The sequence below is a fragment of the Acanthochromis polyacanthus genome, chromosome 8 (assembly GCF_021347895.1).
Source record: "Acanthochromis polyacanthus isolate Apoly-LR-REF ecotype Palm Island chromosome 8, KAUST_Apoly_ChrSc, whole genome shotgun sequence".
Classification (NCBI taxonomy): Eukaryota; Metazoa; Chordata; class Actinopteri; family Pomacentridae; genus Acanthochromis; species Acanthochromis polyacanthus.
The window spans coordinates 25,566,160-25,582,331 of NC_067120.1; the positions used below are offsets into that span (position 1 = coordinate 25,566,160).

General features: G+C 39.7%; 1 protein-coding gene across 1 annotated transcript; it reads right to left on the minus strand.

Moving 5' to 3' along the window:
- Positions 1–247: 247 nt before the first annotated feature.
- syt8 (synaptotagmin VIII) lies at positions 248–14,871 on the minus strand. Its single transcript, XM_051952140.1, has 8 exons — positions 14,688–14,871; positions 13,329–13,501; positions 11,274–11,369; positions 9,944–10,111; positions 9,375–9,542; positions 4,870–4,987; positions 4,116–4,249; positions 248–1,676 (listed from the first exon to the last, which is right to left on the minus strand). The coding sequence occupies exons 1-8, from the start codon at positions 14,869–14,871 to the stop codon at positions 1,419–1,421; spliced, it is 1,299 nt and encodes a 432-aa protein (XP_051808100.1). The 3' UTR covers positions 248–1,418.
- Between the last annotated feature and the right edge of the window lie 1,301 nt (positions 14,872–16,172).

Here is a 16,172-nt window from a genome sequence, read left to right on the forward strand (position 1 = left end):
CAAAGTGAAGAGAGGATCTTGTGTGATGTGACGTGTTGTGTAAGTGTGGATCCGAGGTTGTGTGGCGCTGACATTGGGTGGGTGGGACATTTGCATCTCAAAGAGACTCTTCAAGCTCTTCAGCTCATCACTGTCAAGTCATGTGTGGTAGTTGGTCGTGCAAGAGGAAAGCTCACGCTGTTAACTAACAATTTTATGATTCATCATTTTATTTATTTTTCATTTAGATACATCAATAACACTTTGTTTTATTCACAATATTTTTAATCTTTCTCCATTTTTTTTTTTTTTAGCAATTAGCTAATGCCAGTCTGCAATGTCACACATGGCAGCACCTTCATTCAACACATTGTGATGCTGCATTCACACAACACAAAAAAAACACATTTTTTGACCTCCAACTTAAAAAAAAGTGTGATGAAATGCTTGTGGAGGTCCCGGTTCAGCTAAAATGGTGTTAAATTTCAGCATCAGGTTCTGAGAGAGTAAAAAACAAACCCATCCGTCAGTTCTCTCCTGGTTTGTGCTAGGAAAGCTCAGGGGCTGTTTAACTAAGATCATCTCTGGAGGTCTGAAGCAGCAGGAAGAGCCATCTGCTGAACTCAGCTTAATTGCACTCCCTTCTTCTTTCATCTGTCAGGGGAAGAACTAAGCTCTTTGTCTTAGTGCTGCTATCACAACTTCAGTCTGCTGCTGGTGCTTAAAGGAACCTCATCAGAACGTGATTAGGAAGGGTGCTTCCTCTCCAAAGGTTGTTGTCCAGGAATATTTGTGTTTCCAGCTTTCGTGACCAAAGAATTTCAGTTCTGTAGCAAATAACAAGCCAATTTTTGAGGACACTCTACTTAATCTTACACTTTTTCTGAATATCAGCTGAGTCACTTCCCATTTTAAAGCAGAAAAGATGTTGATTTCATAGGCCAAATCTTAGAGGTTTCATCCACGGGTCACTTTTCCATGGGGGTCAATTTTCTATCTGACACCGGCCTGGGCCTGGGCTCTTTCTGCATGGAGTTTGCATGTTCTCCCTGTGCATGCGTGGGTTTTCTCTGGGCACTCCGGCTTCCTCCCACAGTCAAAAATATGCTGAGGTTAATTGATTACTCTAAATTTCCCGTAGGTATGAATGTGAGTGTGATTGTTTGTCTCTATATGTAGCCCTGCGACAGACTGGCGATCTGTCCAGGGTGTCCCCTGCCTTCGCCCGAGTCAGCTAAAATAGGCTCCAGCCCCCCCCCCCCCGCGACCCTAGTGAGGATAATGCGGTGTATAGAGAATGGATGGATGGATGAAAATACAATTGTAAATCTTAATATGTAACACAATATAATCAGATAGTTAAAAAAAACAACAACTCAGAAGTGATCTTTAAATGATATTTAAATTTCCCATTACTGGTTTTGTGTATCGGAAATGTTTCATTTTGAACTCCACCTTGTGTTTTCAACCAGTTTGCTGGGGATTGGGATCTTCTTTTTCAGAGTCAAGGTAGAGTTGACCTGCTCAGCCGACAGCAGGCTGTGCCACTGAGCAACTGGCCGCCGTGGGTTGGACAACATGTCAGCCCAGTGCCTCAGTTGGTTCCCTGTAGCGTCACAACCCAGAAAAATCTTTCCTAAAGCGTCGTTCCTGCTTATGTCGTCATGGTCCCACACAGAGATGACAAGGTTGATCCTCTAAAGTTGACAAGAACACAGATTTTTCACTCTAATTTAAATTAAAGTACTATTTTGAAACAGGTACCTAAAACAGCAATTTAAGGGAAAACGCTTTTTGCAGGCTTGTAACATTTACAATAAGTTACACTACCAGTCAAAAGTTTGGACACACCTTATTACCGCCTGGCAAAACTGCGTTTTCCGGAAGATATTGTTTTTAGCTGCATGGTCTTGCTTGCTTGCTTGTTTGTCTGTAACAATTTGATTTCCGCGCGATAACTCGATAAAATATTGATGTAGCCTCACCATATTTGGTACACACGTGTAACATAATAAGACACAGGTCAAGTTTGCATTTGGTGACCTTGACCTCATTTTCAAGGTCACAAGGGTCATCTTTGTCGCCGGGCAGTCCAAGTTTGGTAAAACTTCTTGTTTATTGTTTTTTCTTTACTTTCATTTTCATGACTATTTACATTGTAGATTCTCACTGGAGGCATCAAAACTATGAATGAACACATATGGAATTATGCTGTAAATTTTTTTAAAAAAAAGTGAAATTAGTCAAAACATGTTTTGTATTTTATTTTTTCTTCAAAGTAGCCACCCTTTGCTTTGATTACTGCTTTGCTCTTGGTCTTCTCTTGATGAGCTTTATGAGGTAGTCACCTGAAATGGTTTTCACTTCACAGGTGCACCTTGTCAAGGTTAATTTGTGGAATTTTTTGCCTTCTTAATGGGGTTGGGACCATCAGTTGTGTTGTGCAGAAGTCAGGTTGGTACACAGTTGACAGAAACCATATTATGGAAAGAACCAATTAGCTAAGTAAAGAGAAATGACACTGCATCATTACTTGAAGAACTGAAGGTCAGTCAATCCAGACAATTGCAAAAACTTTAAATGTATCTCCAAGTGCAGTCGCAAAAACCATGTGCTACGACCAGACTGGCTCACACAAGGACTGGCCAAGGAAGGAAAAACCAAGAGTAATCTCTGCTGCTGAGGAGAAGTTCATCCGAGTCACCAGCCTCAGAAATGGCAAGTTAACAGCACATCAGATTAGAGCCCAGATAAATGTCATACAGACTTCTAGTAGCAGACACATCTCTAGATCAACTGTTCAGAGGAGACTGTGCCAATCAGGCTTTCATGGCCAAACTGCTGCTACGAAACCACTACTAAGGAAAAGAAACAAGCACAAGACATTTGTTTGGGTCAAGAAACACAAGAAAGGAACATTCGACCAGAGGAAATCTGTGCTTTGGTCTGATGAGTCCAAATTTGAGGTTTTTGGTTCCGTCCGCCATGTCTTGTGTGGCACAGAAAAGGTGACTGGATGGTCTCTACATGCATGGTTCCCATTGTGAATCATAGAGAACGTGCAACATGCCATCCCATCCGGTTTGTGTTTAGTTGGACCATCATTTATTATTCAACAGGACAATGACCCCAAACACACCTCCAGGCTGTGTAATGACTATTTGACCAAGAAGGAGAGTGATGGAGTATTGCTCAGAAGACCTGAACTCCAAAGTCACTTGACCTAAAACTAATACAGATGGTTTGGGATGAGATGGACCGCAGAGTGAAGATGAAAGGGCCAACAGGTGGTCAGCATCTCTGGGAACTCCTTCAAGACTATTGGAAAAACCATTTCAGGTGACTACCTCATGGAGCTCATTGAGAGAATGCCAAGAGTGTGCAAAGCAGTAATAAAAGCAGAGGGTGGCTATTTTGAAGAATCTAAAACATAAAGCATGTTTTGACCTATTTCACATTTTTTTTGTTTACAACATAATTCCATTTCTGTTCATTCACAATTTTGATGCCTTCAGTGAGAATCTACAATGTAAATAGTCATGAAAATAAAGAAAAAAACATTAATTGAGAAGGTGTGTCCAAACTTTTGACTGGTAGTGTATATTTAACACTTTACAATGAATCCGAATATAACACTTTACATTTCATAGACATCTTTTCTTGCTTCCAGGCAGCCTCTGGTTTTCAGTGAACTTTAAAAATGAATCACAGAATTTTTACAAAATGATTCAACAAATTTAACAGGTAGTGTAATGCATAAAATTAATGATAACGCTTTCAGGGAATAAATCATCATGGATATGGATCCCTTAGATTTTCACAAAATAAGACACACATTTTAATACTATTTATGCCCAATTTGGTTTATGGTTAGAGGGGTAAAGATGTTTATGAAAGAAATGTTGATGTGCTTTTGTAGAATTAAAAAAAAAATAGACAATATTGTTTCAGATTTGCATTTCTTGTTTTTACCGACAAACGCTAATCTGATATAAAAAGATGACAAAATGATCATAATCAATCCACAATATATTGTTATTTTTTGTTTGTTTGTTTTGTTTTCCTAAAATGTTATGAGTATCATCCTGAAAAGTAAGGCTCCTCTTTTTTTTTTTTTTTTTTGTGATGACACTTACCTGGATTTGTTCAAATGTCACATCAAAAGTGAAGGATTCATTATAATAAGGGTTCAGCGTCTTCCTTTTTATGGACGTCTTCCTTTTCTTCCACTTTCTCTTGTCTAGAGCCAGCTGCACCTTGACATATGGATCTACAAAAACCAAACAGAAGAAAATCACTGAGACCAGTAAATATGCTTCCTCACACCTTTTTAAAGCCCATGTCTAATTCTGGTATAAAATTTATTTGTGGAAATCAAGGTGATTTTTTCTCAAAATGATCAAATAATACATAAAAAATATTTTCCTGTGGGAGGATTAAAATCAGTCATAATGTAATGTATTATTATGTTATTAGAATTAACTAAATTGTTCAGATAATCAAAGAAAACACACAACACAAATAATTCTGTTTTCTCTATCTGAGCAACCCATTTTGATCAATCAGCTTAAGCACTGAACTTGTTATACCACATGAAGTAACAAGTTGCCAAATTTAATCAAAACTGAGGAAATAAACACTCCTACTAAAAGCTAATTAATCTGGGATGAATTATTCTTTACACCATCCAAAATTACAGTACAGTATCTGAAGAAATAATTACTATAGTCATTAATTTGGGGTTTTGTAGCTCTTAAACCTCAGTCAAGCCACGTTTATACACATGTACACATGCTCTGTATTAGCAGAAATATAAGAACCCTAAGGTAATCAATGGGAAATCTTTTAAGAAGTTACTATTTTTGATATGACATTCTGTCTCTGGCTGACCTGAACTTCCTCCAGCATCCATGCCCTTCAAGTTTTTGGCTTCCAAGATCACCACAGTCAGTTTGCTGGCAGTAGGAACATAGCGCAGAGAGAAGCAGATCTCCCCCAGGTTTTCTTCCTGCAGCACATAAATGTGACACTTAAACTTTCAGTGATTCAGAAACATGACTGGTGTCCATCAGTGGCAAACTGAATTTTATTTGCATGTTTGGAAAAGGAGTTGCACAGTGACTTTGGCATCAGCACTTTCGCCTTGCAGCTAGAAGATCCCCAATTTGCATCCCAGCCTGGTCTGGGATCTTTCTGCATGGAGTTTTCAATGTTCTCCCTGTGCATGCAAAAACATGCTGAGGTTAATTGGTAACTCTGAAATTGTCAGTAGGTACAAATGTGAGTGTGATTGTTTGTCTCTTTATGTATCCCTGTGGTAGACTGGTGACCTGTCCAGGGTGTCATCTGACCTTTGACCTAAGTCAGCTGGAATAGGCTTCCCCGTGACCATAGTGAGGATTAAGTGGTGTATAGATAATGGATGGATGGAAGTTTGGAACCACAAATGCAGAGAGGTCCTGAAAGAAAACCTACTTCAGAATGCAGCCACCTGGAACAGTGGAATAACTTCAGGAGGGGCTGAATGTCTTAGTCATAAACATAAACATAAACCACATAGAACTTCTGTGAAGAAACATGAAAACAGTAGATGCTTTGCGCCTACTGTGACAACACCTGAGAGGATCTTTCAGAAAGAATATGATAAACTGCCCGGAGCTTGTAGAGACTTACCCAAGAAAACTGAACGCTGTAACTATTGCCAAATAGATTTCTACAAAGTACTGAATAAATGATTTGAGTACTTTTGCAAATATGACATTTCAGGTTTCGTTTTTTAAATGAATAAATATGCAAATATATATTTTAGCAATATGGGCTTTTACGAGTAGATTGACAAAGGGAAAATATTTATTTTAAAATTTGTATGTAATTAAATAAATATCTACAACACAAAGTGTGTGGCAAGTTCAGTGGTCTAAAATCTTACAGAAGTGAATGTACTTATGTATAAATATAACTTGTTGATTTTGATATTTGACATTGGTAAAGGTTATTCAGAAAAAGAAAGTAAAATTTCAACTGGTAGAAACCAGTACTGTGTTTGGTGGTTGTATTTTTTGTTTTTGGCAAGATATGCTGGAATGCAGAGGAATGTAGCCGCAAGGGGACACAAGCCAGTGTCTTATTGTGGCGGTCCCAAGCCCGGATAAATACAGAGGCTTGTGTCAGGAAGGGCATCCGACGTAGAACTTTGGCCAAATCAAACATGCGAATCAAATGTATGACTTCCATACCGGATCGGTCGAGGCCCGGGTTAACAACGACCGCCATCGGTGCTGTTGACCTACAGGGTGCCGGTGGAAAATGGACGACTGTTGGTCGAAGAAGGAGGGAGGAAGGTGTGTTTGTAGGAAGAGAGAGAAGAGGAACACCAAAAGTCTAGGACTGAGAATAGGGACTTTGAATGTTGCAACTATGACAGGAAAAGATAGAGAGCTGGTTGACATGATGCAGAGGAGGAAGGTGGACATACTGTGTGTCCAGGAGACCAGGTGGAAAGGTAGTAAAGCTAGAAGTTTAGGAGCAGGGTTCAAGTTGTTCTATCATGGTGTAGATAGGAAGAGAAATGGAGTAGGAGTTATCTTAAAGGAGGAGTTTGTTAGGAATGTCCTGGAGGTAAAAAGAGTGTCAGATCAAGTGATGAGCCTGAAGCTAGAAATTGAAGGTGTGATGTTCAATGTTATTAGTGGGTATGCTCCACAGGTAGGATGTGAGCTGGAGGAGAAGAAGAAATTCTGGTTGGACCTTGATGAAGTGATGCAGAGCATCCCTAGAAGTGAGAGAGTTGTCATTGGTGCAGACTTCAATGGACACGTTGGTGCAGGAAACAGATGAGGAGGTCATGGGCAGGTTTGGTATCCAGGAGAGGAACACAGAAGGACAGATGGTGGTTGACTTTGCTAAAAGGATGGAAATGGCTGTAGTGAATACTTTCTTCCAGAAGAGGCAGGAACATAGGGTGACCTATAAGAGTGAAGGTAGGAGCACACAGGTAGACTATATCTTGTGTAGACGATGTAATCTGAAGGAGATCAGTGACTGCAAAGTAATGGTAGGTGAAAGTGTAGCCAGACAGCATAGGATGGTGGTGTGCAGGATGACCCTGGTGGTGAAGAAGATGAAGAGGGCAAAGGCAGAGCAGAGGACCAAATGGTGGAAGCTGAAAAAGGAAGAGTGTTGTATGACTTTCAGGAAAGAGTTGAGACAGGCTTTGGATGATCAGGAGGTGCTTCCAGATGACTGGACAACTACAGCAAATGTGATCAGGGAGACAGGTCGGAGAGTACTTGGTGTGTCATCTGGAAGGAAAGGAGATAAGGAGACTTGGTGGTGGAATGAGGAGGTACAGGAGTGGATCCAGAGAAAGAGGTTAGCTAAGACGAAGTGGGACACTGAGAGGACTGAAGAGAGTAGACAGGAGTACAGGGAGATGCAGCGTAAGGTGAAAGTAGAGGTGGCAAAGGCCAAACAAGGGACTTACGATGACTTGTATTCTAGGTTGGACAGTAAGGAGGTAGAGACTGATCTGTACAGGTTGGCAAGGCAGAGAGACAGAGATGGGAAGGACGTGCAGCAGGTTAGGGTGATAAAGGATAAGGATGGAAGTGTGTTGACAGGTGCCAGTAGTGTGATGGGAAGATGGAAAGAGTACTTTGAAGAGTTGATGAACGAGGAAAATGAGAGAGAATGAAGAATAGAAGAGGTGACTGTTGTGGACCAGGAAGTAGCAAAGATTAGTAAGGATGAAGTGAGGAGGGTATTGAAGAGGATGAAGTGTGGAAAGGCACTTGGTCCTGATGATATCCCTGTGGAGGTATGGAAGTGTCTCGGAGAGGTAGCAGTACAGTTTCTGACTGGGTTGTTCAACAGGATCTTAGATAGTGAGAAGATGCCCGAAGAATGGAGGAGAAGTGTGCTGGTGCCCATCTTTAAGAACAAGGGAGATGTGCAGAGTTGTGGCAACTACAGAGGAATAAATCTGATGAGCCACACAATGAAGCTATGGGAAAGAATAGTTGAAGCTAGGCTAAGGGCGGAGGTGAACATCTGTGAGCAGCAGTATGGTTTCATGCCAAGAAAGAGTACAACAGATGCAATATTTGCTTTGAGGATGTTGATAGAGAAGTACAGAGAAGGTCAGAAGGAGCTGCACTGTGTCTTTGTAGATCTGGAGAAAGCTTATGACAGGGTGCCCAGAGAGGAACTGTGGTTTTGTATGAGGAAGTCTGGAGTGGCAGAGAAGTATGTTAGAGTGGTGCAGGACATGTATGAGGACTGTAAGACAGTGGTGAGGTGTGCTGTAGGTGTGACAGAGGAGTTCAAGGTGAAGGTGGGACTATAACAGGGATCAGCTCTGAGCCCCTTCTTGTTTGCTATGGTGATGGACAGGATGACAGATGAGGTTAGACAGGAGTCTCCATGGACTATGATGTTTGCAGATGACATTGTGATCTGTAGTGAGAGCAGGGAACAGGTGGAGGAGAAGCTAGAGGTGTGGAGGTTTGCCCTGGAAAGGAGAGGAATGAAGGTTAGCCGCAGCAAGACGGAGTATCTGTGTGTGAATGAGAGGGACCCAAGTGGAAGAGTGAGGTTACAGGGAGAAGAGATCAAGAAGGTGGAGGATTTTAAGTACTTAGGGTCAACAGTCCAGAGCAATGGAGAGTGTGAAAAAGAGGTGAAGAAGTATGTACAGGCAGGCTGGAACGGCTGGAGAAAAGTGTCAGGTGTGATAGAAGAGTTTCAGCTAAAATGAAAGGAAAGGTTTACAAAACTGTGGTGAGACCAGCCATGTTGTTTGGTCTGGAGACAGCGTCCCTGAGGAAAAGACAAGAGGCAGAGCTGGAGGTAGCAGAACTGACGATGCTGAGGTTCTCTTTGGGAGTGACCAGGATGGATAGGATCAGGAATGAGGACATCAGAGGGACAGCACATGTTAGAGCCTTTGGAGCTAAAGTCAGAGAGGCCAGACTGAGATGGTTCGGACATGTCCAGAGGAGAGAGAGTGAATATATTGGTAGAAGGATGCTGAGTTTCCCATTGCCAGGCAGGAGGCCTAGAAGAAGAGCAAAGAGGAGGTTTATGGATGTGGTTACAGAGGACATGAAGGTAGTTGGTGTGAGAGAAGAGGATGCAGAAAACAGGATTAGATGGAGGCAATTGATTCGCTGTGGCGACCCCTGAAGGGAAAAGCCAAAAGGAAAAGAAGAAGATGCTGGAATGCAGAGGCTGTAAAGGAAGTAGCATATTGCCCTTTTCGTTCTTTAAATTAAAGATAAAAGACACTGGGCTACTAATATTAAAATTCACTCTTTCCTATATACAAACACTACCATCATGAAATATACTCACATTTCAGACTCTTATACACATAAATGGGAAGAGGAAAAAGAAACCTCAAACTTGGCGGGCTCAGCCAGGTCCTGCCACTCTTCAATGACGTGGTTCCAATCGACATTGCAGAGCTGCACCCTGAGCTCACCGATGATTTCATGTTTGGAGAATCGGTTGAAATCAAACACCTTCATCACCACTACCGACTTCAGGAGGGTCGATTTGGACAGCTGGGGAACAGATCACTCAGGTTGGAAACACAATCATCTTTTCACTTTGAGGAACTTTAGGTTCAAGAGCAAGTCAATAAACAGTGGAAAGTTGTAATTACTGAATAACAGCCTTCAGCACCAGGTTAAATATTATTCAATAATAAAAGTCTCTTATCTTAAATGTGCATTGATTTAAGAGTTATTTTAAATAGAATATCGAAACTGATTTTTGTATCTACCATGTTATGTTCACACATAATAACAAAGCTACTGACGAAAAAAAACAATGCAGGTTGTTTCATTGAGACTTCAGACCAAAAGTCTTTACAAGCAAAATTTCCTTTGGAATCAATAAAATTATTGATTATCTTATCCATTTGCATACAACCAAACTAAGAGTTCCTCTAAATCCTCACTACCTGGAAGGTGAATTGCTCATTGTAGACAGGGTTCAGTGTGTTTCTGAACACCTTGGTCTCACAGGTTTTGGACTTGTCAGGGCAGATGTACACTTTGACGTATGGGTCTGAGCTTCCTCCTATGTCCATGGCCTTCAGGCTGTTGGCTTGTTTGATTCCCACTGTGAGCTGTAAAGAATGCAGACAAGTACTGACTCTGAGTCTGAGTTAAAGGCAAACTCACTGATTTTGCATATCAAAGATTTCTTCCAGCTGAATTGTGAGTAATGCAGTGTGGGTAATGGAGATGACAGGTTTAGCCAGGAAGAAGAATGCATCCAGTAAATGAGACCATATCTGTGTTTCTACAATGATGCTGATGCTTTTTAAAAATTGTATTATGAGTTTTGCAATGTTACAGAAAACATCATGAGGAAAATACAAGGCTTACCGGGAGTATCCATTGGCGGTTAAAACATAAATAACATACGTTATGCAGATGACACAGTGCTGATAGCAAACAGTGAAGAAAACTTGCAGACCATAGTATCCATAATTAATGCAAAGAGGCAAACATTTTGGTCTATCTTTAAACAAAAAGACAACAGAAGTAACAGTAATTTCAAAGAAAAATGTCATCACAACCTGTAATTTAGAATTAGACCAAGACATACTGAAGCAAGTTCATCATTTCAAATATCTCGGTTCATGGATGACATCAGATGGGAGATGTGAAGCAGATAACAGATGTAGAGTAGCAATGAATGCAAGAACAGCATTTATGAAAATGAAAAATATACTGACAAACAAAAAAATAACAATTAGCATTAGCATGAGGACTCACAGCTGTTACATCCTACCAATTTTGATGTACAGATACGAATCCTGGAACATTAATAAAAAAATGTCAAACAAAATCATGGCAGCAGAGATGTGATTTTACATATGTTATGCATATCTTATACGAACAGAATAAGCAGTGAAGACGTTTTAGAATTACTAAACACAAATTATACACTATTGAACAAAATTAGGAAATGGCAATCAATATTTTTGGACACATCATATATGGAAAGAGACACTGAAATATGTTGTCACACCTGGAAAAATGAATGGGAAGAGAGGCCAAGGTAGACAGACAAAGAAAATGATTGATGGGATGACATCATGGCTACATATGGAACAGATAACAGTCACAATTCAGAAAGCAAAAGATCAGATTAGATGGAGAGAAATGATTGTCTACACTGAATGGCATAGGACTTGACTGATTGAATGTTACAGAGGTGCACTACTACATCAGTGGTTAAAAAAATTGCAAATATGAACAATTGGTCATTAATTTTATCACCTCAGAAAGAGCTGCATTGTAATCTAGTGAGTAGAGCAGCTTTCCTCTCTGCTTTTTGGTCGAGCCGTAGTCAACATCACCCACATCTGGTTGAACCTGCCAGAGGAGTACAAAAACACATTAGCTCAGATCATTCATGCAGACAAGGACACCAGTCAAGCCGTTTTAGACGGTGATAAGCATAATCAGAGTTGCTCTACTCCTTTAAACTTGAAACACAGATTAATACATAGATTCACACTATATATATTTCACTGCATTAGATTTATTAGACTGATGCAATGGAGTGAGTCATTTATAGACCTGAATCTGCTCTGAGGAGCCTGTCCTCATAGAAAAAACGACCACATAGGTCATCTGTACACGCCCGTATTACGACCGAGTGTTACGTTTTGACGTTAAGCGACCTCTAGCGGTTGAGTAAATATCGACACCCCGGTGTCTCAGCTGAAACGTCACCATGAACAAACTTTTACCTAACACTATCCCTCACCCTAACCATAACCCTAACCATAACCCTAAACCCGTGTTGCGAAAGTGAGGAAAAAGCCATTTCGCGAGGGAAAAGCTGTTTCGCGAATTAAATCCCGTAATGCATTCCTGTCTCCTGTAGGGGCTCTAATGTAAATACGCTCTCATGGGTTGTATTCTGGGGCACGTTACATATGACCTGTGTGGTCGTATGAATTTGAGGACTTGTTGGCTCTGAGGTGTAACCAGTTGTAGGTTACATGAAGTTACCTAGTTTGGTCCAGTCTCTTCCAACCTAACGAATAAGTCTTTTCAAAATGTCACAAGATAAATCTGAGGGATCGTGAGAGGGTTTGAGAGACAAAAGGAAAAAAGTTCTAATACACAAATCTATGTTCAAGTTTGGACTTTTTCCTATTCCTGTTTGCGTAAAATACTGAATAATTTTAGCTGTGTGAACGGTTAGTGAAATGACAAAAGAAAAAAACAAAACTCAGAGGAGAAATGTCTTTATACAGCTATACAGGAATAGGGGTCCTGAACTCGACAAACATTTTTTTGGAAGAGTCTAATTTTTTATTTTATTTACTTATTTTATATTTTAATGTCATGTTTTCTAATCTGTAATCAGAAAAGTAACCAGCAACTACAGCTGCTAATAGATGTAGTATGACATTATGACATTTTACTGTATGCTGTTTTGGTCCCAGATTGACGTGATCTTTCACTGGATTTACCGTAACTTAAAAAGCTCTCAGAGAGCGCAGGACTCCGCCAAAGCTGCTCATTCCCCCATATGGCATTCTCAGAAATGCAGCTTTTTTTTTTTTTTAGAAATGCATTATTTGTTTATTAGTTATTGATGATCAGAAATCACAGCAACATAGAATGTGGACATTTGATATAGATGTTCCCACAAACAAAATGACCTTGTGCCGAGCACAGGGGTGTGTTTTGCATGTGTACATTATGTACGAATACCGAATTGCATAACGTAGTGTTCACTTGTTGTCATAGTTACAGTGACGCCATGCCACTATCTTGCAATGATACAGAAATCTTTAACAAATCCGTGGATCCAGACTATAAACCACATCACTGAAAATCTAATCAATTGGTCCTTGTGTCATTTCTGCCCTTCCCTGAAAATTTCATCCAAATCCATAAGTCTGTTTTTGAGTATGTTGCAAACAGACAGACAGACAGACTGACGCTGATCATCACATAACTCTGCCGCGTTCCTTGACAGAGTAACAAAATAGCAATTATAGTATACCCACTTTGTTGACTCCTGACATCAGTAAGAATTTCTCAAATGCTGCTTTTCAGAGCTGGTTATCCTTGTGGAGAATGACAGAGTCAGAGCTGAGACAACAAGCATATCAGCTGACAGAAATGTGCTTTGCTAATGTGAAGGACTGTAAACCATTCAGTTCAAATAAGTACAAATTCTACAAGTTATTGATTTTGATGAATTGACAGCTGCCTTCACAACTGACTATCCTAAACACTAACCCAGTAACATCCCTGGTGTGCTTCACAGAATATACCTCAGAATCAGATTCACATTGTTCTTTCACTCACTAGCGCTGTGGTTGTTTTTCCATCCATCCCCTTCAGATTGATCTGCTCATTCTTTTTCTTCTGCTGCTTCTTCTTCTTGCCTTTGCAGCAGCACTTTATGCAGATACACAGACAGAAGAGCAGAATCAGCAGCCCACCGGCCACAAAGATGGTGTAGAGCGCCCATCGAGGCACTGTGGCAGACAAGACAAGGTGACGGTTAGTCTGGTATGATATTTATTGTGTTACGCGCATATAAAACTGGCTTCCTGCATAGTTGTCTGATAGAACACAAGTGATCTGTACTGATTGCCTTAAGCCAGTCCCCCTTGGAATGACTTAGGAATTGAACAGAGGTTTATGATGGGTCTAATTTATCTTTGCATTATAAACATGTATTATCCATTTTCAGAGATTTTCAAAATGGAACAAGCTATTTCAGACAGCCTCAGTTATGGAAGTACAATTTCTGTGAATTGTTCTCATTGAAAAATATTTAAAGCACAGCTTGGATCAGAATGAAATTGCCTTGATTCAGTTAAAAACAATTATTGATTGTGCGATTCTGTAATTTAAAATCATAAAGATACACAATTGTGTGCTTAAGAATATTATTTGGATGCTAACTATTACTCCAGAAATGCACTTCAGTAACAAACATTCAGTCATTAAGCTTAAAATTCTGAGCCATTAATAATGGATGTCATCTAAAAATGATGGTAAACTGCAAACACAATCAGTTTACTTTAAAATTAGGCCTCCAACTGGCTTCTTCTTTCTCAGTACATCCACTGAGGTTTATGGTTGATGCCAAATTGAGTAAAAAAAAAAGTTCATAGGACGTAAGTTGATATTATTAAAACTGGTAGCTGTAACACAAAGCTAAAGCACCATCACTGTAACAGGAAAAGTTATTTTTTTTGTGCTCAGCAACATTAATGATACTGTTTAAGGGCAAAAAAAGAATACAGATTGGAGAAAACCCATCTGTTTAACCCAGCTGTTTCTCTGATTTTGCAGCTCTGTGCAGATGACAGTCTTGTATGTGTCTGTTGTTTTAAGCTATATCAAGGTGGCTGTCTGCTTTGAACATTCTTCAGAGATCTCTACATAATCTCAAGCTTGGGCTGAGTTCACAGATAAACTTCTTTTATTTTCCTAAAACCCTTAACTCCGCTGTCCATCTCGTTGCCGTCAATATATTCTTTGAAACTGTTTGATTTACATCAATAAGTATCAGAGGAATTAAATTTAAACTGATACCTTTGAAGCTGGGAAACAGATCTATCAGTTGAACAAGAGGAATGACTCCAACAAGAAGAAAAATAGGTTGGTGTGGATGGAGGATTGTGTAGATGAAGCAGCTGTTCAGTAACTTACAGGGGATCTTGTTAAGCAAGTCGTTGAAGAAGTTAGCAGCTGGGTTGACAGTGGTGTTAGTGCTGGGTGAGGTAGTGAAGGTGATGGTGGTGGTGGAGTGATCAGTAACAGTGACGTTTGTTGCATCAAGTTCTGTGAAGAATAATGGCTGAGAAGAATTTGGCTCTTGATGGATGGGAGACATGATGAGGAGCTCGTGGAAGCTAGGGATGTGAAAACAGTTTCAGGTTATTGTCTCGTAATAACTGGAGTTATTACCTCCCGTAACAGCCTACATTACCGTCAAAAAGTTTGGGGTCACCCAGGCAATTTCATGTTTTCCATGAAAACTTACATTTTATTCATATGCTAACATAATTGCACAAACGTTTTCTAATCATCAATTAGCCTTCCAACACCATTAGCTAACACAATGTACCATTAGAATACAGGAGGGATGGTTGTTTGAAATGGGTGTCTATACCCTATGCAGATATTCCATTAACAACCAGCTGTTTCCAGCTAGAATAGTTATTTACCACATGAACAATGTCTAGACTATTTCTGATTGAATTAATGAATTAATGATATCTTCATTGAAAAAAAGTGCTTTTCTTTCAAAAAATAAGGACATTTCTAAGTGACTCCGAACTTTTGAACAGTAGTATTTCCGCAAGCAAGGTTATATAGAGACTTTCGCCTGAAACAATTGGTTATTTTTTATTGTTAAAAAATCTGCAGTGGGTGAATGTGAGTGTGATTGTTTGTCTGTATATGAAATTGTCTGTGTGACCCCAAACTTTTGAATGGTAGTGTGTGTAGTGATGAACACATACACTGCACTGGAGTCTTGAATGTATGCATGCAGAGTGTGAACATATCTGCATGAATCATGAAGTTTAAGATAATATCACTTAACAAATCCATCACGTTAAGCACCAAATGTAGTTCTATAGTTTCAGAAAAGCGTCTCAACATTACATTACTATGCAAAGTTGTCAATGTAAACATACATTGTTAACCAGAGCCACCTTGTGGTTCATTTATGAACATAAATGCATAAATGAACATATGAATTTTTAGGCCCATTAGTGGTGAAAACTGGTAAATTTAGATTAAAAATGCTACCTGCATTTAAAAGATTTTATTTATTTATTTTTTGTCATGGCGTCTGACAAATTTCTTTAGAGATTAAAGTTACCAGACCCCTCGAGTAGTGGAATGGTCATGCCTTCAGAAGAAGGTTAAAAAAAAAAAAAAAAAAACAATATAAAAATATCAGCATAAAAGCCAATGAGGCCCCTGGTAGCTCAACTGGTTGTGCAGGCTAACTATAAACACAGGCTATCATCCCTGGCACAGTGGTCATGAGCTCAAATCCAGCTCATGGCCCCTTGCTGCATGTCTTCTCCTCACTTTCCTGTCTCTCTCTCACTATTGTCCTACCAAAAAAGGTCAAAAATTGTCTTTAAAAAAAGCCACATAACCATTTGTTGTCATTCAATT